Here is a 24,480-nt window from a genome sequence, read left to right as displayed (position 1 = left end):
AACACAGCCCACCACCAAACCAGAGAAATCCACAGCAGATGAATCGGGTGCTTAAATCCCAACTGGGACATTTCGCCATGCCTGTTCGCCATTTACTAATAAATAAGCGCAAACTGTGTTCACGTCTATGGTCCGCCCCGCTCTTGTTTAATCCACATCCAACAGAACATGATATTGGGGTAATAAGGGATGTTGGGAGGAGCATGGGGTTCACAGTGTTGGTTTGTGGTTATAAACGTGCAGCGTCTGTCTTCCTATGTTCTTTGCTTGCCATGTCCTTCCACTCGTGCATCAAATCATCGTGCAACCAGAAACATAACAATCCGCTAATGTCTATGCTACTTTGCCCACACGTTGGTTGGTGTTTGCTGCTGCCTTGAGTTTTCAATACGTCTTAACCTCTCCTTGTTGCTTTTTCGTTCTCTCAGGGAGTTCTCACTAACTGACCTACTCACCAGGAATGAGTGTATGTAAATACAATGTGTTTTTGTTTATGTGAACATTATGCTGTTTTTCTTCCCATATGACATTAACCAAGGAGTTTGGCCCCTGGTGCCATGGCTGTTTTCGATGTGCGAGTGCGTGTATTGTCATTTCAGGTTTAAATATGTAAAATACTGAATGGTTTTACAGGAACGTTGTATTTATTTGTAGATCTTATGTTTGCAAGACATCTTTAGACTCCTGGTTTATATATTCACTCTTGAAAATTTCCCCATCACAGTGCACACTTGTTCAGATAGACACCACCGTTCTCTATGCTTAGAGCAGTTCCTTATTATTGAACTCCCTTCAATAAGGCTTCACAGCCTCAACCCCTCTTTACAACTTGGTCTGCATCAATACAGTGCCAAGGAGGAAAAGAGAAGAAAGGGACATTAAGTTTTTACTCCTTCATTTTTCAGTTTTTTCCCCACTGTTGATTTGTAACTCTGATTACAAACATAGATCTCATGACAGCAAGAGCTTTATGCGCCCTGTTAGCATGTCCTGCTACAGTTTTGCAGTGTGCAAGCAGTATCAAATTAATTCAGTTTCATCAAATTTTTAGATTCTGTAAAACTGCAGTAGAGACCAGACTGAATCAAATGCTGTCCTGTAGTCCGTTTCTTAATTTAACACTAACATAAATTAAATCTATACCTTAAATTAAAAATGCCTGACTTCAAGCATTTGACTTTTGTCTGATGGATCTCAAAAAGCTCTTTAAGTTACTCTTTAGTCCTGGCTTTTATGTTTCCCTTTGTTTTCACCTCCACTTCCACAGCCCTGGTCCTGCTCCCAATCACCTTCCTCTTATCTCACTAATATTCTTTTTGTCTTACCAGCATTGAGAGTCTCAATTGACATCTACTGTTTACATTTAAAGCACTTTTCTCCTTGGTTTTTGTGTTGATTCTTGCATTTTAAATCACATTGGTGTCATTCCCCTCTCCTTCCTCTTTTGTGTTATTCCTCAACCTATCTCTTTTCTTTTCCCTTTTGTCTGCTCTGTTTTTCGTGTCTGTATGGGCACACCATATCTATAGCTCGCCGCTCGTTGGCTGCCCCCGTGGATAGCAGTGTCCTCAGTCGGCTGCTCACACCCACCCAGGCCTCGCTAGCTAGAAGCAAGAGTGCTGCGGCCCTGTCCGCCGAAGGAGGCGACATCCAAGGTAACACTAGAGGGAAAGGGAGGCCCAGCTCGTTCCGGAACCTTCCACTTGTGTGTAGATTAAAGGCATTCTGCAAGGGTGCTTGGTTGGCGTGTTGTATTGGGCATGCTGGAATCCTTTAATGTGGCTTGAATAACATTTATTAAGTTCTACATGCATTGACACAAATTTAGCAATGTTTGATTTGCAGTTTATCTTTTCATGGAAACAGTGGCTTATATGGTTTGATTATGATTAGTGAATTTAGCAATTAACCAATTTAAAATAGAAGAAAGGAAAAAAATGATTGTGATCCTCTGCTTCTCTATGGAGAAATTAATAGGGTGTTTACTTTGGGAACCAACTGTAGGATGTGCTCTGCATTTTTTGCCTGCCTTTGTTTATGCTGAAACCAGCTTAAAAAGTGAGAATTACCATTAATTTTCCACTAAAACATCATTCCTTAACAGTGTTGGGCAAGTTACTCTGAAAATGTAATCAAATGACTGATTACTGATTACTCCTTTTAAAAGTAATCACGTTACTGTTCTGATTACTTTATTTCAAAAGTAATTAGTAATTAGTTACATTACTAGTTACGTTACTTTTTTCTCCATGAAATTTATGAAATCCCAGCATACACGCTCCCGATAAATATTTGTTATTAAAGCATCAACATTCACAGAACACTGTTATTTGTAACTAAAGCAAGCGGATGCGTGCATGGTTTGACACGGCAGAATGCCAGCAAAGAGTGCTGCATTTATAATCTCTAAAAGACATCTCAGTTCATCGCAATCTCACAAATCTCTGTTATAACACAATAAATATATGCATAATTAATCTTTCATAATGTCTACAATTCGTGTGTTATAATGCGAGGATTCGTGAGCACGCAGGTTTCAGCACTACATTGCTCAACGCTGCAAACACGTGTTATAGCCTAAATAGAAACTCTGCATACGCTTGCACCTGTTAATCGTTTATATTTTATATTAGTTCATGTTGCTTTTGTACAATAGATGAATAACAATTAATTTGTTTAGATATTTTTTGCGGGAGTCCCGTGAATAATTTTATTCTCCCGCATCCCGCACACACACGAGTGTCTACCCGCCCGCACCAGCACTCACCCATCTTGTCCCGCACCGCACTCTGTTGCGTCGGGTCTCGCGGGAGCAGGTCTCTAATCCACTGGCACTTGACTCGACAGTGCGTGTGCTACATCCTTTTTACAATCTCTAGATTATAAAACACTGCATTCTGTCAGCAATGTAACACGGCAGTAACGTATAGAGACCTCGGCTTGTAACTTGTAATGACTATTTTGAAAATTATAGCGCGTTAAATTACTCCGTTACTAAAAAAGTAATCAAATTACAGTAACGCGTTTTTAAGTAATGCGTTACTGCCCAACGCTGTTCCTTAACCACTATTTCTGTAAAATTGGTGGTTATGACAAATTACGTTCAAAGTAAGTACATTTTATGCTGTTTGATGTCCCTGATGTGGATATAAGCTGAGAATGAGTGAGTGAATGTTCTTTAATTTATGCTATTGTTGATCTTAATAAAACTACAGCCTAAGGTGCTTGCTTGGTGAAGATGGTGTGCTTTAGCATATTGGTGACCAATGTCTGCCCAGGATGCTGTCTGTCCCTTGCCATGTCTCTCTCTCTGTCTCACACCCATCAAACCCAATCTACCTGAGGCCATCAGTGCTATCAGCAAAAGTTCCCCATCAGCCCATATGAATGATCTAACATACACCAATGTTTTGTGCTTTTATCATCCCTTTCCCCCCTTCTCCCTTCCTCTTTATATCTCCCTCTTTCTGTCCCTTACTATACCTTTGCTTTGCTCACCCACTCGGCTGCTTATGACGTTCCTTCCCTGCTGTCCCTGGCTGTGCACCACTGACTGTGTCCTTTACCAGAGTCTCACCTGTGTCCTCGTTCAGCATCTGCAAGCCCCATGCAGCCCTCGGCCCGTGGAGCCCTACGCAGTCGCAGCAGCGATCGAAAGAAAGGCCCGCCTACTTCCGTGTCAGCAGATGCCATTTGCAGTATGACACAGGTGAGCAGATGATGCATGACAACTTCCACTTTGAAGTGGGTGTTTTTTGGTGTCACATGATCCTTCAGAAATCATTCTAATGTGCTGATTTGGTGTCTAAAGAAACTTTTTTTATTAATGTTGGAATGTTTTTTTTTTTTTTTATGTTTTAAAACATTAAATATTTAAATATTTAGGGTTCTTTGCGTAATAGAAAGTTCATTTATTTAAAATAGAATTCCTTTCTAATCTTATAAAATTAGAAAAATGCTAGATTTATGCATTTTTCTGGTGTTTTCAGATATCTTGACCCAACAAAATCAATGTGTGCTATTTTTTCATATATAAGGAACACCTACGCTACCAGTCAAAAGTTTTTGAATGGTAAGATTTTTAATGTTTTTTAAAGAACTCTCTTCTGCTCACCAAGCCTGCATTTATTTGATCCAAAATACAGCAAAAGCAATAATATTGTGAAATAGTTTTACTATTTAAAATAACTGCTTTCTATTTGAGTATATTTTAAAATGTAACTTATTCCTGTGATCAAAGCTGAATTTTCAGCATCATTACTCCAGTCTTCGGTGTCACATAATCTTTCAGATATCATTCTAATATGCTGATTTGCTCTTCAAGAAACATTTTTTATTATTATTATTATCAACATTTTTTTTTCAGGATTCTTTGATGAATAGAAAGATCCAAAGATCAGCATTTATCTGAAATAAAAAGTTTTTTTTTTTTTTGAGCTGCAAATCAGAATATTAGAATGATTTCTGAAGTATCACGTGACTGGAATAATGATGCTAAAAATTCAGCTTCGAAATCACAGGAATAAATTACATTTTTAAAAATAATCAAATAGAAAACAGTTATTTTAAATAGTAAAAATATTTCAAAATTGTACTGTTTTTGCTGTACTTTGGATCAAATAAATGCAGGCTTGGTGAGCAGAAGAGACTTCTTTAAAAAAAAAACATTAAAAATCTTACTGTTCAAAAACTTTTGACTAGTACTGTAGTGTATAAGTAGAACTGCTTGGTATATGTATGTAATTTGATTTCAATCATCCGCACTCTCATTACCAGGATAATCTTAACGGAACTACAGTGCCCTGTGTGTTATCTGTGTCTTCCTTAGTTGAAATGCCTTAAAACAATATGTACTCATTCAGACATTTATATGTCCGTATATTATGGTTTGCTTTGCAAAACAGCTTGGATTTATCCCTGACGTTAATCAGTGAGCTGTTCGTTCTGAATAACACTATCTGATCCAGGCTTAAGACCGCTGCTGGAGAGACAGGGAACTGGGTTACATCAATCACTTTTTGACCAAGTGCCAAACTGTTCTTTTCAAACTGCTGATTTCCTGTGACAGAAATCAGAGTACGAATGATGGCATTTAAACACATTTCAACAACAAAGGAGTGTGTGTAGCTGGAAACACTTGCTTTCACACACTTTAGTAGAATTTTTCATTCAATACTGAAAAATAGTCCAGTCTTATTAAAAACGTCCTATTTCACCAAATATTTGCATGTACTATGTATTGTCTGTTTGATTAAGCATTGTGCAGTTAGCTTAGCAAAACAGGAAAATGTTAAACTACAGTACCATTTCAAAGTTTGGGGTTGGTAAGAATTTTTAAAACACTTTTGAAAGAAATCTCTTAAGCATAACAAGGCTGCATTTGTTTTATCAAAAATTATTGTGAAATATTTCCATTTACAATAATTATTTTCTGTTATAGTGCATTTTTGAATGTAATTTATTCCTGTGATCAAAGCTGAATTTTCAGCATCATTACTCCAGTCTTCAGTGTCACATGATCCTTCAGAAATCATTCTAATATGCTGATTTGTTGCTTGAGAAACATTTCTTATTATTATCAATGTTAAAAATAGTTGTGCTGTTTAATATTTTCTGGAAACTACAAAAACAGCATATATTACAGAAATAGAAGAATTTGTATTATAATAAATGATTATATAATTGTATTTATTATAAATATCTTTACTGTCTTTACTACAGTGTACTAGTCAGACCTCAAACTATGATTTATCTTTGGAGGTTTAGGGGCATTTAGGCTCTTAACATGCCGAGTCTGACTTTCTTTTTTTTTACTCTAACATAATCAGATCTGAACTACATGTGACAGTATGATCCCTCATATAGAGGTTTAGAAATGCCCACTTCAGTGATTCATTCAGACAGTTAATTTAAAACATTGCCCTACATATAATGAATGCTAACAGAGCTTGAGTGTGTGTCTCAAAGAGAAAGCGAATGAGAGCTTGCGTTGTATAGTCATTGAAGGAATGTAAATTGAATCTGACATGTTTCCCTCTGATGGTCATACTGTACTCTAGCTTCACCAGTGACTTGGCCTTACAGCTCTCTATATCTGATCTGCCTGATAGTCATTTGGAGAGATATCTAGAGTTAGAGAAGAAAACATGGTGTACTCACTGCTTGCTGCTTTGCTGTGATCATGTGGGGAGGGTTTCCCGTAAAAGACGTCTCCACATTTATGAGCCTGTCCTGCATTTAGTTCATTTGTCCCATTGACACCCTGAGCATGTGGACAGAAGATTAAAAATAGATTGAAAGGACATGTCTTTTTCAGATTGATGACAGCAGTAAAATCCCAGCTGCAATGGAGTGAATATATTGCTTTGATTACACTGAACAGTGATTATCACTACATAGACTTTTGGATCAAAAGAAGAGATCACATTGAAAATCTTTGATTCAAAATCTAATTTAAATCTTAAAATCAGTTTTAGTGTTTTGCTCATTAATTCATAGAGTGGATGAGATGTGATCTCTCTTATTTTTTTTCTTTTTTGCATTTGTAAAAGCAGAAAGGTGAGACTGAGAATCGCTTCACGTCACCAGTAGGAAAACGCCCTGCCTCGCCCTCCAGTCGTCACCGATCCCCGTCTCCTTCTCCCGCTGCTAACACCACCACAAGAGCGCCCTCACCTGGAGCAGCCAAGTAAGACCCCTGAGATCAGGTTTAGCCTGCAGTGGTTTCACTCTAAAATGATAGTTTGATTTCAGACCTTTACAATCTGCCGCTCAAATTGCATCTCCCATTGTCTATAGTACGGATGTGGGTAAGCCCATCTTCTAACTTCCCTTCTATGTTTGTGTCCTTCAGGCAGAGTCCACACTTCCGCCCTTCTTCCCCCAGTGGTTTGAAACAGCGGCCTCCATCCCCTCAGCCCTCTGCCACATCCAAACCTCCACCCATCCAGAAACCTGCTCTCACCCCCACCGGCCCACCTACCCTTCGCAAGAGGGACTCTAAACCAAAGGATATGTCTCCCATGATTCCTGTCACCCCACAGTCTCCAGAAACCAGCACACCCAGCCCGGCACCCGCACCCAAGACCAAAGAGGGTGAGTGAACTCAAATAAACAAAAATATTGATGGTGATATGAAATACCTGACAGTGCAAGGGAATTTTAAAATAATTTCCATGTCTGACGATTTCAGTTTTCAGTTCAATCTTTAAAAAATTGTTTACATTTCTATAGTCAATATTTTTTTTTAATTGACACACACATATTTAAAGGGTTAGTTCACCCAAAAATGAAAATTAGGCTGCGTTTTACTCACCCCTGAGGCATCCTAGGTGTATATGACTTTCTTCTTTCAGACTAATCCAGTCGGAGTTATATAAAAAATTGTCCTTGATCTTTCAAGCTCTATCAGTTATGTTTTGAATATGGATATTTTTCTTACAAAAACGCATCGATTCGCTACTGGAGGCCTTTGTTCACCCCCCCGGAGCCGTGTGTGACACTTTTTGTTTTATGCATGGGCGCTTTTTATTTAACTTCTTTTGGACTGAAGCAATGCAACACCCGCTGACTGCAATGATAGAGCTTGAAAGATCAAAGACAATTTTTAATATAACTCCGACTGGATTCGTCTGAAAGAAGAAAGTCATTTACACCTAGGATGCCTCGGGGGTTAGTAATACGCAGCCTAATTTTCATTTTTGGGTGAACTAACCCTTTTAAGTAGTTTGAGAGTGTAGGAAGTCATTCTCAGTGCTTCATAAAAAGGGCAGGCACTCCTGAGTTCTTTTAACACAATTTGCTTATTTCAGTTCCATGATTGGTGGAAATTTCTTTACAGAATCATGGGAAATGTAGTTTTTCACCAGGAATTTCACTGTTAAACGGAATTATAAAAAAAAAAAAGAAAACAAAAAAAGGTTACAATAATATATTACAATAATAATAGCTTTAAAGGTGTCATATGATGCGATTTAAATTTTTACTTTCTGTTTGAAGTGTTACAAGCTCTTGGTGCATAAAGAAGATCTGTAAAGTTGCAAAGACTAAAGTCTCAAATCCAAAGAGATATTCTTTGTAAAAGTTAAGAGTCAACCACGCCTACCTAAAACGGCTCGTTCGAACACGCCCCCACATATCTACCTCACTATGTGGGAAGATTTGCATAACGCCGCCCAAATGTTCACGCAAAGAAAGAAGGCGTAACTTTTATTCTCGCTGTAGTATTGTTGTTGCCGCCGCCGCCATGTCGTGAAGGCGCTGTGTGTTTCGTTGTGAAAGCGAATCTACTTTGTTTGGCCTTCCAAAAGAGGACGATATCCGCTTCGTCATGCCTAGAGCTGATCCGTGCTGGTCGCTGAGGAAATACATCAACTTCACGCTGTGGATCGCCGGATCGGCTTTCACCGTGGACGAAGCGGAGTCCATGTGGTTGCCGCAAGCCCGCCCGCCGCCGCCGCTCACTCAAGCCGGCCTCTGCTCACTCTAGGCCTCTGGCCTCTACGCTGTTTGGCATAGAGGAGAAAAAATTATGTACAGTATGTGGAAAATAATGTGTTTTTTTAACCTTAAACCGCATAAACACATTTCATTACACCAAATACACAAAATAATGTTCTTTTTAGCAACATCATATGACCACTTTAATGAAAGCCTGTACCATTGATTAACAACATCATAGCTCACGTTAAGTTATTGTTAAAATGAATTCCCCTGTGAAGAAAATGAATGGTGTTTTTATACTTCTAGAACCTAACTGTTGCACCCAATTGTTGATTTTAAATTCTAACTAGAATTTAATTTTGTAGTTTAATTGACATTTCTCTCAGGATCAATGGGAAAAATTTTAATGATAAATTTAAAGTGTGAAGTTAATCAGAAATTGTTGAAGATGAAGCATGATGGGTTTCAGTACAGTACTGCGTTTCAGACTCCCCTTAATGTACCTTACAGCACATATAAGATCCTCTGCCAAGTGCTGCAGTCACGATGATGAAGAAGGTCATTTCTTTCATCTAATGTTTAATAGGAAATAAGCTTTGAAAATGATTCAGCTTTTTACTGCTTCCTGCCTTGCCAAATGTCTGGCCAAAACAAAGCCTTTGAGTTATTACAGCAGCAAACCAGCACCTTTTGTGTAATGAATGCCTTTAGGTACCTACTAACAAGGTCAGATGCTGCTGGGGTTACCGAGTTTGTATACAGTGTGCAGGGTTATCCTTGAGACCCAGTGCCCTCTGCTGGAAACATAAATCTATTATAATTTTACTTTGTGAAAGAGACTTTCCCTGTCAATGCATTCTATTGTTTATTATTATAGAAGAAAGTAATTCATTAACTATAAATAATTGCAAAGATAATATTAATATGCGTAATGTATATGTGTTTACAGAATCCAGTTCCAAAGCTGTCGCAGGAAATAACTCGGCTGCAGAGGCTTCTAAGATCCTGGCGGAAAACCGACGTCTAGCACGCGAGCAGAAAGAGAAAGAAGAGCAACTCCGCATACAGAAAGAAGAAGAGGAGAGGTGTGTTTATTTGATAAGCTTCAGTGTTGTGTTTCAGTGTCAGGAACCTGCTTTGACACTTTACTATGCACACGATTCTTCTTTGACTACTTCCGAATATACTAGCCAAATAATATATAAGTATTATGATCTTAAACCTACAATTACTCAGAAGAATCAGAACAAAAACACTGGCATTAGTTTGTAGTCGTATTCTTGTTTTTCTTGTTTGTAAGAGCAGGTTTGTTGTGCAGTCATTAAAGCTGAAGTGATCCTCAGCTTGGTGTGTTAAAACTTTACTTTTGAAGTGCCAGAGGCCCTGAGGTATCATGTCTCGACAGGCTGAGGAAAGAGGAGGAGAAGAGGCTGGCGGAGGAGGAGCACTTGAGGCGTGCAGAGGAGGAGAAGAGGCTTGCGGAGGAGAGGAAGAGAGAAGAGGAGGAGCAGGCTCTTATAGCAGAGGAGGAGAGACAGCGAATGGAGCAGGAGGAGCAGCAAAGACAGGCTGAGCTAGATAAAGAGGTGCGTTGACAGTCCCCTTGCACAGAAACCCCAATAGAGCTGCTCTGTTTGAATAATTGACTTCTTGCTCATTCAATGGCAGCGCGAGGAGGCTGAAGCAAAGGCCCAAGAGGAAGCAGAGAGGCAGCGTCAGGAGAGAGCACGCATTATGCAACAGAACCAACAGGAGCGCATGGAGAGAAAGAAGGTAAACGGCAACGCCATCACATGACACTGACACTTACACAATTTGAATTTAAGGTAGCAGCTGTAGTTTAAAGAATCGTACAAGTTGCTTCAGTGTTCTGTCTCCATCTGCAGAGAATTGAAGAAATTATGAAGAGAACCAGAAAAACAGACCAAATCGATTTTAAGGCAAGTTTACCAGCTTTCATTTTATAGCCTATGGCTTGTTATATAGAATTGAGGCATGATGTATCTACTTGTTATGCATCATTTCAACTCCCAAGCAGTTACTTATGTTGTGTCTGCGTGTTCTCTCAGAGTAATGATGAGAAAGACATTCCTGATGAAGACGGAGAGGAGGCTGAGGAACAAATAAACTGTGAAAATAAGGGTCAGTTTATGCCAGAAATGGCAGAATATTATTTTGTTGGCAACAACAGTGAGTTTCTATGTAGCAGATGACTGATGGTTCACTGACAAGCAAGTGACAAGTTATAGGAGAATTGCTGAAATGAAACTGAACACCTGCTTTACACAGTATTTACAAAAAATGTACTAAGCAAATTCAAAAAGACAGCCAATGCTGAAAGTCACAAGATATAATCTCTCACTATATGTAACATACAGCTGCACAATACTGGAAAAACTGACATTGCAATATTATATATTATACATATTGCAAAAACTCTTTGGGTGTGTCTTGACTCATTCAATTTGGCTTTAAAATAATAATTATATTTTTTATTGTGATTTTTATTATTTAATAAAACCGTGAAACCATTGAGCTGTCATTTTGACAAAAAGCTCCAGGAATCCTATAAAGTTTCTGTTTTGCCGAACCAATTTATAAATGCTTCTCATGACAAATCTGTTGAAATGAGTGGCACAGTGCATGTAGAGAATAAAGCAGCATTTACTGCAAACTGAAGCCATTGAAAACACCAGAACATGAGCTGCTTGTGTGTAAATGAACACAGTGTTGCGCCTCACTCTGAGCCTATGTTTATTTAATTAGATCACACCCTTTGCAGTTTGATAATCACACTAAGACATGTCACAATTTTATTTCCATATATTGTGAATCCCTAATGTAGGACTGAATAATTAATCTGTCTCATTCAAATTTAGAGAATGAGGCTGTCGAGTCAGAGCAGAATGCCAAGAAGACCGAGCCATCAGACTCTCAGGAGCGTCACTTATCTGTGGAGGAGCCAGTCACAGAGCAAGACGGGCCAGTTATTAGTATGAACACACGAACAGATGTGGACAACAAAGAGTACAGCAATGGACCCAGCACAGAGGATCCCTCAGTGGACAGGTACAAAAATGACTTCATTTACTCTAGTTTCATCTGGGTTACACTAGTGGTGCATATGTCAACTTTTACATTTGTGCTTTAATCTCCAGCAGCCCACCTCCTAAGTCCTGTCTGATGGAGGGCTCAGAGTTTGTGAACGAGGACGCTAAAGTGAACCTGGTGCAAGAGTTGAATGGTAAAGGAGGATCCTGGAGCTTCGAAGAGCTGATCGATCTGGGTGTTCATACGAAGAGCAAACCCCTGATGGACGATGGGAGCCCTGAGGGGCCTAGAGTGGCCTTCGAAGAGAAAACCAGCTCAATTCATCCAGCCCAGCCCATTGAAGCCCTGTCTGGTAAGGGCTTTTTACTCGAAGTCTTCGGAATGGTGTTTATATTGATTTGACCTCATGTTTCTCTTGTTCTCTCAGAGATGTGAATGTGCAGGTCTGTCTAAGGCCTGCTGATTATTGCACTCCGTGAGTCACGTCCAGCTGAGCCTCAGAGTATCAGCGCTCAGACTCGTCTGGACAGCCAGGGAAAGCGCACAGTGCCGCACAGCCTCTGCAGATAATAGACGGATAAGGCAAGAAAAAATAAAGACAAGTTGGACGTAACAAGCTAAAGAAATGCTTCAGGGAAAATGATAGATTCCTTCAGTGTGCTTGCTTCGTTTATCAGCTCTACATCTTTATAATATTGACATCAGGATTAGTTTTTTTCCATACATTTCTTAAATGTTTTTTTTTTGTTTTGTTTGGCTTTTAAATGTGGAGACAACTTATTTATTCATGCGGCTTCTTCACATTTAAACGGCTACGGTCTCTTGACGGTTACCACGTGCACTTTTTTGCTAAATTCCAGGTGTTCACGTGGCACATATGAATTCGTTATAGCTTCAACTTTAGCGTTTTGTTGAATAATCTGGTTGGTCGAGTCAGTGTGAAGCATTTTGAAAAAGGAAATTCTCACATATCTTCAGCTGACATTGGTTCCAATCACAGACGTACTAATTAAAACCCTGTGTCTGAACTGTTGAGCGGAGCTCAGGAATGTGATCCAACGTAGAAGCATGAGGTTAGACGGGCTGCTAGTGCAGCAACTCTCCTGTTCTGATGTGCTTTTAATGTGACCTCAGGATATTTTCCTCTAAGCTTCTGTTTCTCCTCTCTAAAGGCATAAACATCACCACTGTATAGTGTTTAACACTATATCCCGTGCAACAACTTAAGCATTCCTACTGTGTAACACTTGTAGATAGCAAATCTCTCTCGAGATGTTTCATTAAAACCGTTTACCAGACTGATTCTAATTCAAATGGAGTGCAAACATGTTCATACTGCCTTGAGCTCTGAGACTGAAGGATGATGGGGCTCAATGCAGACTGATGTAACACTTTTGTTTAATGAGGTTTTTATGTTCGTTCCTGTTCTGTAGTAAATACCTGTATTGTTGATATCCTGTTCTGCCTGTACATAAATATGACTAGTTAGCAAATATCTAATTTAAGTGACCCTCAATATGTCTGCATGAATCTATCTGCTACTATATTGCATAACATAACACAGAGAATTACTGTAACTCCTACTTGCACACTTTCTGCATGTTTCTGTTCCCTGGAGTTTGAGGAAACGTGTTCCAGTGGCTAAACTTGAATGATTTCATATTCTGCAATGCCCAAAGTCCCCTCAGGGTTGTACTGTACTATCAGGTCCTGATGTTTCTTCGTGTATATACAGTTACTGTTAGTTCTCACATCCATTCATGGCCTAAATAATCACAATAAATGTAGTTTTCTCTTTAAAAATGCATAAATATATATTTAAAACTCTTCTAAGTATTATGTAATCAGTATTAGGATGTCTGGCTATACTTGTGGTTGGGAATAAGAGCTAGGCAGCAGGTTGGTGTACTGTATAGTGTGGTACAGCACTGTACTGTAAGAAAAGCTGTTGCTAATCTAACAGGCCAGATGTAACGAACTGTACACAGCACTAGCATGCGTTTTTGAAGTGTGAAGTGAGTTGGAAAAAAGAATGTGAACTGAGGGTTACAAGCAAAGTCAAGAGGGCTATTTGATTGTGAAGCTGCTTTGAGTTTGAACAGGGATGTTTGCAGAGAATCCATTAAGCATGTTGCCTCTCATTGAGGTTGAGAATTGCGATTTACATTTGCAGCTAGAGGATTCAGGGAAAGTGTGATTTGGCATTTGACTGCGGATTCAAATGTCCAGACTGATTGGTCTCCATATGCTTGAAGAGTTCAGTTGGCTTTGTGTACTGTAGTTGTGTAAAATGTTGAGTTTCCTTTTGAAATGTTATTCACAGACCAGTTAAAGGCCACAAAGCTTAAAGAAACAGTTGAGTTTGTGGTTAACTGACAAGTAAATTTTCCTTATTTGTATCATTCCATCCACATTTAGAAATACTGTAGATCCCTCAATATGTATTTAATGTTCTTCTGTTATTTTATATGCAACCGCTTTCTGTGATTTTTATCTTTTGTTGTATAATAGTCACTTTCTTGCTTTTGGACTCAGGCTCTTAGACTCCAGTGGAAAAGTGTTTGCGGAGGTTAGAAGTGACCAGCGATCATTGGGATTCCCTCGGTTTTGGCCTTTTATACTCATAACACTTTCCAAAATTGCTTCATGTTGTGGTGTAGCCCCAATCATTGAGGCGTGTGTGTGTGTTAGTTGCGTTTGCTTTTGTAAGACACTAACACAGCCACTTTCAGACGAGTTTACTCCAATGCAGATGTTTCCACTAATGGGACCTTTAGAGTTGCGCTTTATACATCAGAACTAAAACTGCTCTTTAATGTTGAGTACTCAATGCAGGGGTAGAATAGGACTGTGCCTTAGATGCTGAATGGACTGTATTTTATTTTCATATATTAATACCTTAACGTGTCATGTGAGCTTATCTCGGCCATGACAATCAATCTCCTTGAACAGGGTCATGAATGGGATCTGCTTTTGTTTGAGCAGTTTCTTGTCTTGAAATAGCCCTGACCACAAATTATATTTGTAAATATATCTAAAGTGTACTGGGGAAAATATAAATTGTTAAAATAAAGTTTTGGAAGATAAATGTTTGGAGTCATTTATTGTCTCTTTTCATTCTTACGGTTGTATTAACAGAATGACTTGCATAAAAACATTTCAAAGGCATTATCCAGAAACTAATCAAACATTTTTTCCACAAAGCAAAATGAGTTTACTAAATGCATGTTGTATTCCTATTGTAACATCACACAGTTTCACCATAGCTTTGCAACAACTGAAGCTTAAAATGCATTGTTAGGTTTGTAAATCCAGCGATTGCTTTTATGATTGCAGTAATATGTTTTGCATAAGAAAAGCCCTTCATATAGCACTCATTATCTGCTCCAAGAACTTGATAAAAAATAATCTCAATCTTCCAGTGACTTATCAATGCGAACACCCTCACTGGTTTCTCTTAACTTGAACACTCAAAGCGTTGCGAGATTTCAACACATTTCATCATTTCTATCTTAATTGCTCATTAATCAGCTGTATCAGGCCCTCACAGCTTTTTGGCACAGTCAGGGCAGTAGATGTCATTTCCGTTCATGACAAAGCGCTTGTGGGCCATGGAGAGGGAGCATTTTTTGCAATTAAAGCAGTATTCATGCCAGGTTTTGTCCTCGTAGTTCACCACGTTGGTCCCTCTGCCAAATCCTGGAACACAGAAAGACAACAGGGGTAAATATGGAATTTTTTTTTATTATAAATGCAATTATTAGTGATGCTTTCTATTCCTTCAAAAGGATAGTTCACCCAAAAATGAAAATTCTGTCATTAATTACCCTTGTGTCGTTCCAAACCCGTAAGAACTTTGTTCATCTTCAGAGCAATGTCCTTGCTACCTTTCTGAGCCTTGAACGTGACAAAAAAGTATCTTAATTTGTTTTCAGAAGATGAATGAAGGTCTTACAGGTTTGGAATGACATGAGGGTGAGTAATTAATGACAGAATTTTCATTTTTGGGTGAACTAACCCTTTAATGTATTGTAGAGTAAGTGTTACACGTTTTCTGTAATTGTGAGGAAAAAAGAATTATTTAATACTGGGACAGATTTGCAGATTATACCTGTAATGGGATTTTGACATCCAGAGCATTTCTTGGCCACATCAGCCTTATAGCAGTTCACACAGTAGAACTGATCTTCATGGGCCGTGAAACGAGCTCCAGCCAGAGGTTTCTTGCACGTGTTACACACAAAGCACTCAGAGTGCCAGGGCTGGTCCTGATAGGTGATTCCACCGCTGCTAATGGCCTGATTATTAGAACAGATCAGACAAAAGTACAGATGCTTCAGAACATGCCTGATAGGAATGGTTAGTTCTGGTCTTCTGAATTTGATTGTCTGTGTGCCGTTTCAAGAGTCGTTCATTCAACCAACACAAGATGAGCAACAGTTAACTCTGCATTGACTTCATTTACTACAAAGCAAAATAGAGTTCCATGTATACTAGGCTATAGAAAAATAATTTTTGTTTTTACAAGAACACTTCAAACATCATGTTTAATGTAACATGTTGATTGCTGTTTCTCTGTAAATATTTGTGAAATTTACTAGCAATAGTAATAGATTGTAATAGTGAAAGTTTGTTCAGTGAGGCGTTTTTTACGCATTAAACTGCTCAAAAGATTTTTTTTTTTTTTTAATGGAGATATCGAATAGACGGTTCAAAAGAACATTTATTTATCAAAGATTCCTGAAAAACAAAGTGCATCAAGGTTTTCATATAAATATGATTTAAAAAAATTCAACATTGATAAAATTGTTACATGAAATGTTTCAGCAAATCGGCATACATGAATGATTTCTGAAGGACCATGTGATGCTGAAGACTAGAATGATGATCCTGAAAATTCAGCTATGCATCACAGGAATTAAATTACACTAAAATATATTCAAATAGAAAACAGTTACTTTAAAGGGGTCATATGATGCGATTTCAAGTTTTCTTTTCTCTTTGGAGTATTACAAGCTGATCGTGCATAGATAAGAGCCCTGAAGTTGCAAAGACTAAAGTCTCATGTTCGGCCAATCACAATGCACTGGGTCAGCTGGCCAATCAGAGCAGACTGCGCTTGTCGGAAGGAGGCACTTTGTAGAAAACGAAGCGTTTGAGAGAGGCGGGGCATAGAGGACCTACAATAATGTACAGTATTTGAAAAAGAATGTGTTTTTTGAACATTAAAGCATGTCAACATATTCTGATACACCAAATACACAAAATAATGATCTTTAAGAAAGCATCATATGACCCCTTTAAATTGCAAACATATTTCACAATATTACACTTTTTACTGTATTTTTGATCAAATAAATGCAGCCTTGGTGCACATGAGACTTTTTTCAAAAGCATTAAAATCTTACCAACCCCAAAATTCTAAGTAATTTGTTTGCCAAGTACCCGTATAATAGTTTGCTTCAAAATTAATTTTGCAATAATGGCCATCTGACTGTGCATTATGCCTGAATTTGTACTGCACCGTAATAGAACTGAAGTTGTGTTTCTGTTCCATCTATGAACTCTTTCGACAGTACAGTCCTTCAGTATACTGTTAACTGACCTCTTTGCAGCGGACACAGTTCTTGGCAAACTTCTTCTCATGGCAGGCAGTGCAGTACATATCATCACCCTTGGTCAGGAAGCTCTGGCTGCGGATTGGCTGCTTGCACTCAAAGCAGATGAAACACTCTTCATGCCAGACTTTATGCTTGTACTCCACATTCTTCGATCCTACAGAGAAACACCAGAACTTTGCTGTCATTTACAACACATTTTGCGTGGAAAAAAAGGTGTTTATGTGCACACACCTGGCGTAATCACTTTGTAGCAGCCCTGGCAGCGAGGCGATCCGTCACGGTCTCCACACTTCCCACACATGATCTTGCCATCGTCCTTGGCAGCAAAAGACTCATTGACCAGCGGCTTGTAGCACTTGGCACAGCGGAAGCAGCCCTCGTGCCAGTGGCGGTTCTTATGGGTCAGCTCCTGGATAGAAAGCACCGTGAGCTCTGCACAATGTAAAATGCTCTTTAAAAGGATTTTTCTTCATTCAACACCCCCACCTTTGCATCAGCGCCTATAGGTTTGCGACACTCGGCGCAGGTGTTGGCGCAGAGCTTGTCGAAGCAGCGCACGCACACTGGCTTGTCGTCTTTCTTGACGTACTTCTTGCCCTGCAGGTTGTCTCTGCAGTAGAAGCAGTCGAAACGCTCGGTCATGGTGGAGCTCAGATAGCTGCGGGGGCCTGCAGGGACAAAACAAAGGCAAAATATAAAACTGACTGCCAAAACCATACGTTTATAACGTGTAATATGGTTTTTAAACAAATCATATTAGAATTGTCAAATTAGGATGAGAGTATCAATGGCTGTGCGAGGTAAGATATGATGACTTTTCATCTGAACAGTTTGAACTATTTGGTGGTTAAATGATTCATTCCCACTCAGCAAAAAATTAAATAAATGAAATTTAAAAATCAAATATATTCTTTAATTGTAAACTACACAAAATATATATTTGCTAAAATATTAAATTATATTTACATATGTTTTGTACCAATATATCACTGCCATTTTTTCAATATATGGAGGGCAAAATAATGTTTTTAAAATATAAAAACATATATACAATATTTATTTTGCCCTCTGTATATTTAAATCCAAGAAAATACATTCACATACATCCAAAAAAAAAAAAAAAAATGGAAATGTATGTTTTGCCCCTGAAATACATTTTGAAATATATTTTGGTATGTGATATAAACTGAGTGACTAGACTAAATTTGTGGTCTCTCCCACACCATTCCACACCTACAGTGATGAGAACTGACCTGTATACCAAAATAGAGAATATTGGAGCACTTTAACATTCATCATTTTGTTCTACAGTACTGATCAAGTAGAGACTACATGATTCTCTCTCTATTCAGTGCTACATGTTCTTTAAAGTGTCTAGTGATTATTATAATATATCAAGTCACCACAAGAGGCCAGTATAACGCAATAACAAGAATCCGTGTTGGCTAAAGGGACTGATTTGACTGGGAGGGACTTTTAAATGAACTTCAGGAATTTCCTGTTTCGATTACAGATTATTATGTTTTCTAAATACTCTTGAACTAACGGAGAGGCCACATGGACAGCTACTCTTTTATATAGATCATAAAAAGTGTTGCACTCAGCATTGATCAGCACATACAGCCAATAGTTCTGACTTAAATTGACCAGTGTCCCTTGGGATGCAAGATATTGTTAGGATGTTAAATGTTTTGACTGCACGTCTGCATCTGTTGTAAACACAGCTTAGCAACCGCATGCCAAACAACTTAGGAAAGTCTGCTTGAAAAGCCAGAGGCCAAATCACCCCACAGATGAGGCCACTAACACTTCACCTCTGATGGTGCCAAAGCTGAATTTTCTGGCCGTTGATAAATGAAGCTGTATTTTTACAGTACAGACTCATTCTTACCAGTCAACATCCTATTGTTAGCCGTCGTTATGGTTACATTCATTAAATTCGACATATTCAATCAAAACGATAACATGATTCTTGAAACGAAACGGGTCAGAAATGCAACGTGGAAGTGAAAAAAGAAGTCTAAACATCCAAGTTTCCCCACTGAGTTGATTCCAATGTTCCCAACAATGACGATTAATATTAGTGAATGATGTGACAGAAATTCCACAGATTAAGCCTTGACCTAAAATGTTATAGTATATCCTAATATAGAACAAAATACTGCCAAAGAGAAGATAATCTGGGTGAAACTTCCAACACAACTGAATCTGTGGAAAAAACATCTAGATTCAGTAAGTCTATTTAGTAATGCCAGTTTCCTGCATTCTCTCCTCTGACTTCAGATGTATACAAACATTAGTGTTGTGGCTTCTGGGAACTGAAAGATCAGTATGCTCAATCCTTAAGCCTTTTGGGATACCGTCCATCAGCTGTTCATATTTAGCTAGCTCTGTCAGAGTGTTATCAAATGGACCACTTTGTCCCAAAGCGAAGAGCAAATGCTGCTCAAAAGGTCAACGCGAGATCAGATTCAGCCATGCGGAGGACAGTAACCACATTAAAGCAAACATTGATTGATGCACCTATATTTGACACTAACAAATGTAGTCCAAATAAATCATGAGAAAAGACTCGGATTGTGTTGAATCGGTGAATTAGCTTGAGCACTATCTTGACTTAGACTAAAGTGGTCTAGATTAAGACCACATTCATACAGCTGCTACCTGAGCTCACCATCAAAATTACACTGATAAAGAAATATTTGCTACATTGGGTTATACCAGGCTAGCTAAGATTGTCTTATACTGATATTGCACAGCCCTTCAAATAAGATAAATATTGTTCTATACTGGAAATATTAAACAAACTTTACTGGAAACCCCTCTAAATACATGCAAAGCCAATGCATTTTCATATACAAATCACATATGGCCATACTAAATCACAAAACAACATATACACTACCATTCGAAAGTTTGGGGTTGTTAAAAATGTTACATGTTTTTGAAAGAAATCTCTTATACTCACCAAATCTGCTTTTATTTGATGCAGTAAAAACATATTACGATTTAAAATAACTGTTTTCTATTTTAAAATGCCATTTATTCATGTGATACAAAGCTGAATTTACAGCATTATCACCATTCTAATATGCTGATTTGGTGCTCAAGCAACATTTCTTATCAGCAATGTTTAAAACAAAATACTGGAACCAAACTTTTGAATAGTAGTGAAAGTTCAGCTATAAACCATATCCAGCAAAAGAAGTGCCAATGGATGCACATGAGGAGAATCCATGGGCCGATCCACCAAAAGCTTTTCATGTCTGTACATCTTTACCTGAGTGCCTGTGGAAAGTCATATCTGCTTTCAGGAAATACAGGAAATCCTTGAGGAAATGAAAGAGATGGAAAGATGGATGGAGAGAACCAAACAGCCAAAGAGTTACAGGGGAACTCCACTCTTCTCTTCGAGTTATTTGTCATATATACGACCCCAGCTGCCCCTTAAAACCTACCCCCTGCCCCCAGTTGCCCACCACACCCATGGCCTGTCCTCCCAAACCCAACAATCCCAACCAAAGCATCAGCTGCCCTCTCCATGTTAGGCTATGCTGCAAAAGACAAGTGAAGGGGAGGGAGTCAAAGAGAGGGAACTGAATTCATCTGAATTCCTTGCTTGTGACATCAGAGAGCAGAATAAAGGGATTTTCACAGCCTTTCATTGGATCTGGTGGATCGGAGAGGCTTGAGGTTTTGTGCTTGTTCTGAAATGGATTAGTAACTTAAGGGCCATTCCAGTACTTTATGAGTTCACCTAGAACTACTTTGTTTATCAGTGCTTATATTGTGAAATAAACTTTGTATTGCTTTTGGCTTGTCGGTTTAAACAATAGTTGCAATGAAACTGGGAATCAGGGAAAAGTGGACACTGAAAGATTCATTGCTTCTCAAATGCCACGTCTCAAGGGTCTTAAGAGGACGCCATCACACACACACACAAGTGTAACTGACCTCAGATGCCTTCGATGCTCACTATGAACTGGACTTTTGACCATTTGAGCTAAACCGTGTTTGTAATAAAACGGAGCGCTGTTCTCATTTCGAAAAGTTTTCAGGTTGATTATTGTGATGCATAAAGAAAACTATGCTTCATTTGGACCCAACCAAGATTCCTGTAGTGACTTACAAATATGTATGACATTATCCAAAAACACACTAATGATTACAGACAACTCATTTTGCAGAGGAACAAATGATTTCCATGAAAGGACTGAAGCCATCTGAACTCACCCACAAAGGTGTAGAGAAAATGTGTTTTTGTTTGTCTGGATGAAATGTCGTAGAAATGACTCTTTGGTGGTCAGTGTTGACCCAGTGTGGACAATGGAAACGGTGTCCTCTACTAAAGCCTGAAATAGCAAGCTGGCATCATGCACTAAAACAACCCCCTCTCATCTCTTATCTAAACCTGCTAGAGAGCAGATCACAGCTGAAGGCCTGCTACAGGAATCCGCAGACTGTTGGCAAGACCTGCGACCTTGTGGAGAGGATGAGGAAGATACTAACATAAGAGTGGGTCAGTGTTGATGTGAAGGAAAACATTTGCTGTAGGCTCTTGTTCATCTGGATATGATGCATTCGTTGAAGAATGTGAGGTAACAATAAATTGGAAGTGTGGGGCAGTTTGGAAAACAACAGCACTATTATGGCTCATAAACGTGAATGGACCAGAATGGACCATTAATTTTATCCCTCGCCAGAGATCTTGTGCATTTCAGCTTACAAGTGTTACTTGGATTCTGGCATCTATTAACTCTATTCCATTAGGAATGAACCAAGTAAACAAAATAGACAGCTCTGCTTTCAGATTTTCCAGGAATGTCTTAAAAGCCTCTCAGTTACGATAATAAATCCAGCCAATTAATCACAATACTATTCACAGAGCAGTGACTCATCTGATGACCGCCCAGAGCTCACACAGTTAGGGAACATGACAACATGTGTGCGGTAGGTCAGCATACCAGTGTTTTCCATCTCATTGACCAAGAACAAGTACAAGCAAAAAGACATATGAACCACGACCTGGAGGTGGACATTTTTATAATTATACTAAAAGGACTTTTACTCACTAAAAGTATAAACTATCAATCAGACGGCAAAAGGCATGCAGGAGACTTTGAAACTTTTCCAGCAACGTTTTCATCATGTAGATAATTTAGAGGTCTTTGAATCTATTTACGTACAGTGGGGTTGATAGGGTTAATATATGTTTACAGTTTAGCTTGAAGTGTGTCACCAGTCATAAGTGGAGATCAGGGAGAGCAGTGGAGGAGAGGAGAGATGTGGCGCCCCAAGTGGACCGAATGAAGTTGCGCAGTCTACAGAGCCCCGCATTTCCTAATTAGGACCTCCAAAGAAAATGTTGCGTTTGTGTGCATTTAATTTATTTAATACACGAGTTTCACAATTTGAGTTGAATTACTGAAATAAATGAACTTTTCCACGACATTCTAATTTATTGAGATGCACCTGTATACACACACTGACCTAGTGGATTACAAAGATGTGCCGTTGAGACTGAGACTGTTCAGCTGAAGTGTTTCCGTAACTGATTATATGGTGTGTGGGATCCCCCCCAAAAACTTTGTCCTTATATGGCAGGATGATTTCTACGGGCACAAACATTCTGTAAAGCCACTTTACTTCTGATGCTTTCAGGTTAAAAAGCCACATAAACAGAGGTGTAACGTGCATGCAGTGTATAAGATACACAGGATGTGAGTCAGATGGAAATGAGAAATGCAAAACGAAGCGTTTGAGAGAGGCGGGGCATAGAGGTCCTACAATAATGTACAGTATTTGAAAAATAATATGTTTTTTGAACATTAAAGCATGTCAACATATTCTGTTACACCAAATACACAAAATAATGATCTTTAAAAAAGCATCATATGACCCCTTTAAGTGGTTTTGTTTAGAAGTCAGTTACTATATAATAGTATTATATCTGATTATAATATAAATAAGAATCCTTGAAGAATAAAATGATCTTCTGCTGGATAAACTGTATTCTGAAATTCTGAACAAAATCAAAATAACAACAACAACAACAATAATAATAATAATAATAACAATAATAATAATTTGTCTATTCAGCAGGATCTTATGTCACTTTTGTAAAGGAGTTTTTTTCCTGAAGGAGTTAGATCCCAATAAGAATTCCAATAGCATTCCTGACTCTCAGAAAAATTCATGGGACAAACTGCATTAAATGTCTTAGATTAAATTAAATCGTTTCCCAAATGCGATAATGTCTTTACAGTATAAAAGTGAAATTCTACAGGTGTGGCTCGGGAAAAATAACCTTTAGGGCAGATTTAGAGTTAAGGACTATGCTTAACTTCAGCATTTGTTTGGATATAAGTCGGTCGTCTCTTGCACTCATAAACTCAATTACATAACAAAAAAACAAAATAAACTAAAAATTTGATTTATATAGATTTTGCGTAAACTCACCCTAAACACCATAAAAACACAAATGCTACATATTCTAAAGTTTGTGAAGTCTACCCGTTACCTATTTCAGGAGAAAAATACTATACATGGTAATTTAGTCTTCAGACGATCAGTTACTATATTACTAATAAATACATGCATTTCTATTAAAGAATTCCGCAGAAAAAGTTATGCATCTATCTTCCATTATCCCTAGATCACACTTACCAGTGAGCACTGAGTCACAGCTGTCTGCAGCGGTGGTGATGAGAGACGGTCTCCTCCTCGTCTGCAGGATCACTGGGCTTAAAAACATCCACAAGGGGGAGTGAAAAGAAAGAAAAAAAATCAGGATATGATCCAAATACTTTGAGTTCATATCAACAGTGACATCAGACTGGAATTCACTCTTTGTGCTTAACCAGTTGTGTATAAAAGCCTAAAGAGAAAATAGATATTTAAGTGAGTTGTGATAAATAATCATTCTGCATGTTTAGTGATTCATTCAGGATATAAATATGAACATGTTTATAGTCTTTAATATTCTACAGTAATGCGTCACTTCAGATGCTTTATTATTCTAGTAGAACACATTCCCTACATGCCTGCTTAAAAAAACAAAAAACCACAGACCACAAAGATTTCATAGCTTTCAGAGATGATCCAGAGTTTTTCTACTGTACATTCTTAAAAGTTCCTTAATGGCATTGATGGTTCCATGAAGAATCTTTAACATCCATGAAAGCTTTACATTCCACAAAAGGTTCTACATCAAGGAAAATGGTTCTTTAGATTTTTATAGTGTTCTTCACACTAAGAACTGTTCACTGCAACTATAAATGGTTCAGTGTAAGATCCTGAACACTTGTGTGATATATACAGCGTTGTGGAATTAACAGAGCACTACTGAGGGCACAAATATCATCAC

At 38.4% G+C, this 24,480-nt stretch overlaps 2 protein-coding genes across 6 annotated transcripts in view; one reads left to right on the top strand and one right to left on the bottom strand.

Annotated features, from left to right (window-relative positions):
- Positions 1-13,464, top strand: part of LOC107744507 (ensconsin-like) — a 40,373-nt gene extending 26,909 nt beyond the window's left edge. Inside the window, exons 6-17 of one of the 4 annotated variants that reach the window (XM_016558188.1) lie at positions 1,530-1,655; positions 3,594-3,709; positions 6,552-6,688; positions 6,854-7,095; positions 9,392-9,527; positions 9,848-10,028; positions 10,111-10,215; positions 10,329-10,382; positions 10,512-10,584; positions 11,322-11,511; positions 11,601-11,845; positions 11,921-13,464. In XM_016558188.1, coding sequence (XP_016413674.1) covers positions 1,530-1,655; positions 3,594-3,709; positions 6,552-6,688; positions 6,854-7,095; positions 9,392-9,527; positions 9,848-10,028; positions 10,111-10,215; positions 10,329-10,382; positions 10,512-10,584; positions 11,322-11,511; positions 11,601-11,845; positions 11,921-11,928 — 1,613 coding nt within the window. In that variant the 3' untranslated portion in view covers positions 11,929-13,464. Of the gene's footprint in view, positions 1-1,529; positions 1,656-3,569; positions 3,710-6,551; positions 6,689-6,853; positions 7,096-9,391; positions 9,528-9,847; positions 10,029-10,110; positions 10,216-10,328; positions 10,383-10,511; positions 10,585-11,321; positions 11,512-11,600; positions 11,846-11,920 lie in introns of all 4 variants that reach the window. The other 3 variants (XM_016558186.1, XM_016558187.1, XM_016558185.1) reach the window with 3 other exon arrangements.
- Positions 13,465-14,591: 1,127 nt separating this feature from the next.
- LOC107744506 (four and a half LIM domains protein 1-like) lies at positions 14,592-23,983 on the bottom strand. 2 transcript variants are annotated; one of them, XM_016558183.1, is made up of 6 exons: positions 23,781-23,983; positions 17,601-17,782; positions 17,346-17,523; positions 17,099-17,268; positions 15,605-15,791; positions 14,592-15,192 (listed from the first exon to the last, which is right to left on the bottom strand). In XM_016558183.1, exons 1-6 carry the CDS (start codon positions 23,929-23,931, stop codon positions 15,038-15,040), a joined length of 1,023 nt encoding a protein of 340 aa, XP_016413669.1. In that variant the 5' UTR covers positions 23,932-23,983; the 3' UTR covers positions 14,592-15,037. The 2 variants fall into 2 exon arrangements, with proteins under 2 accessions (XP_016413669.1, XP_016413670.1); XM_016558184.1 differs by lacking the exon at positions 23,781-23,983 and adding an exon at positions 20,395-20,906.
- Positions 23,984-24,480: the final 497 nt, after the last annotated feature.

This window comes from Sinocyclocheilus rhinocerous, unplaced genomic scaffold (assembly GCF_001515625.1).
Source record: "Sinocyclocheilus rhinocerous isolate Xijiao unplaced genomic scaffold, SAMN03320098_v1.1 scaffold557, whole genome shotgun sequence".
NCBI classification, from domain to species: Eukaryota; Metazoa; Chordata; class Actinopteri; order Cypriniformes; family Cyprinidae; genus Sinocyclocheilus; species Sinocyclocheilus rhinocerous.
Note: the sequence above shows the minus strand (reverse complement) of the source record. Positions and strands in the feature narration are given on the sequence as shown.

Coding starts and splice junctions, on each gene's coding strand:
- LOC107744506 (XM_016558183.1), bottom strand. CDS start 23,931: ATGAACTCAAAGTATTTGGATCATATCCTGATTTTTTTTCTTTCTTTT. Junction 17,269..17,345: donor CTACAAAGTGATTACGCCAG/GTGTGTGCACAT, acceptor GTTTCTCTGTAG/GATCGAAGAATGTGGAGTAC. Junction 15,193..15,604: donor ATGTCAAAATCCCATTACAG/GTATAATCTGCA, acceptor TCTGTGTTCCAG/GATTTGGCAGAGGGACCAAC.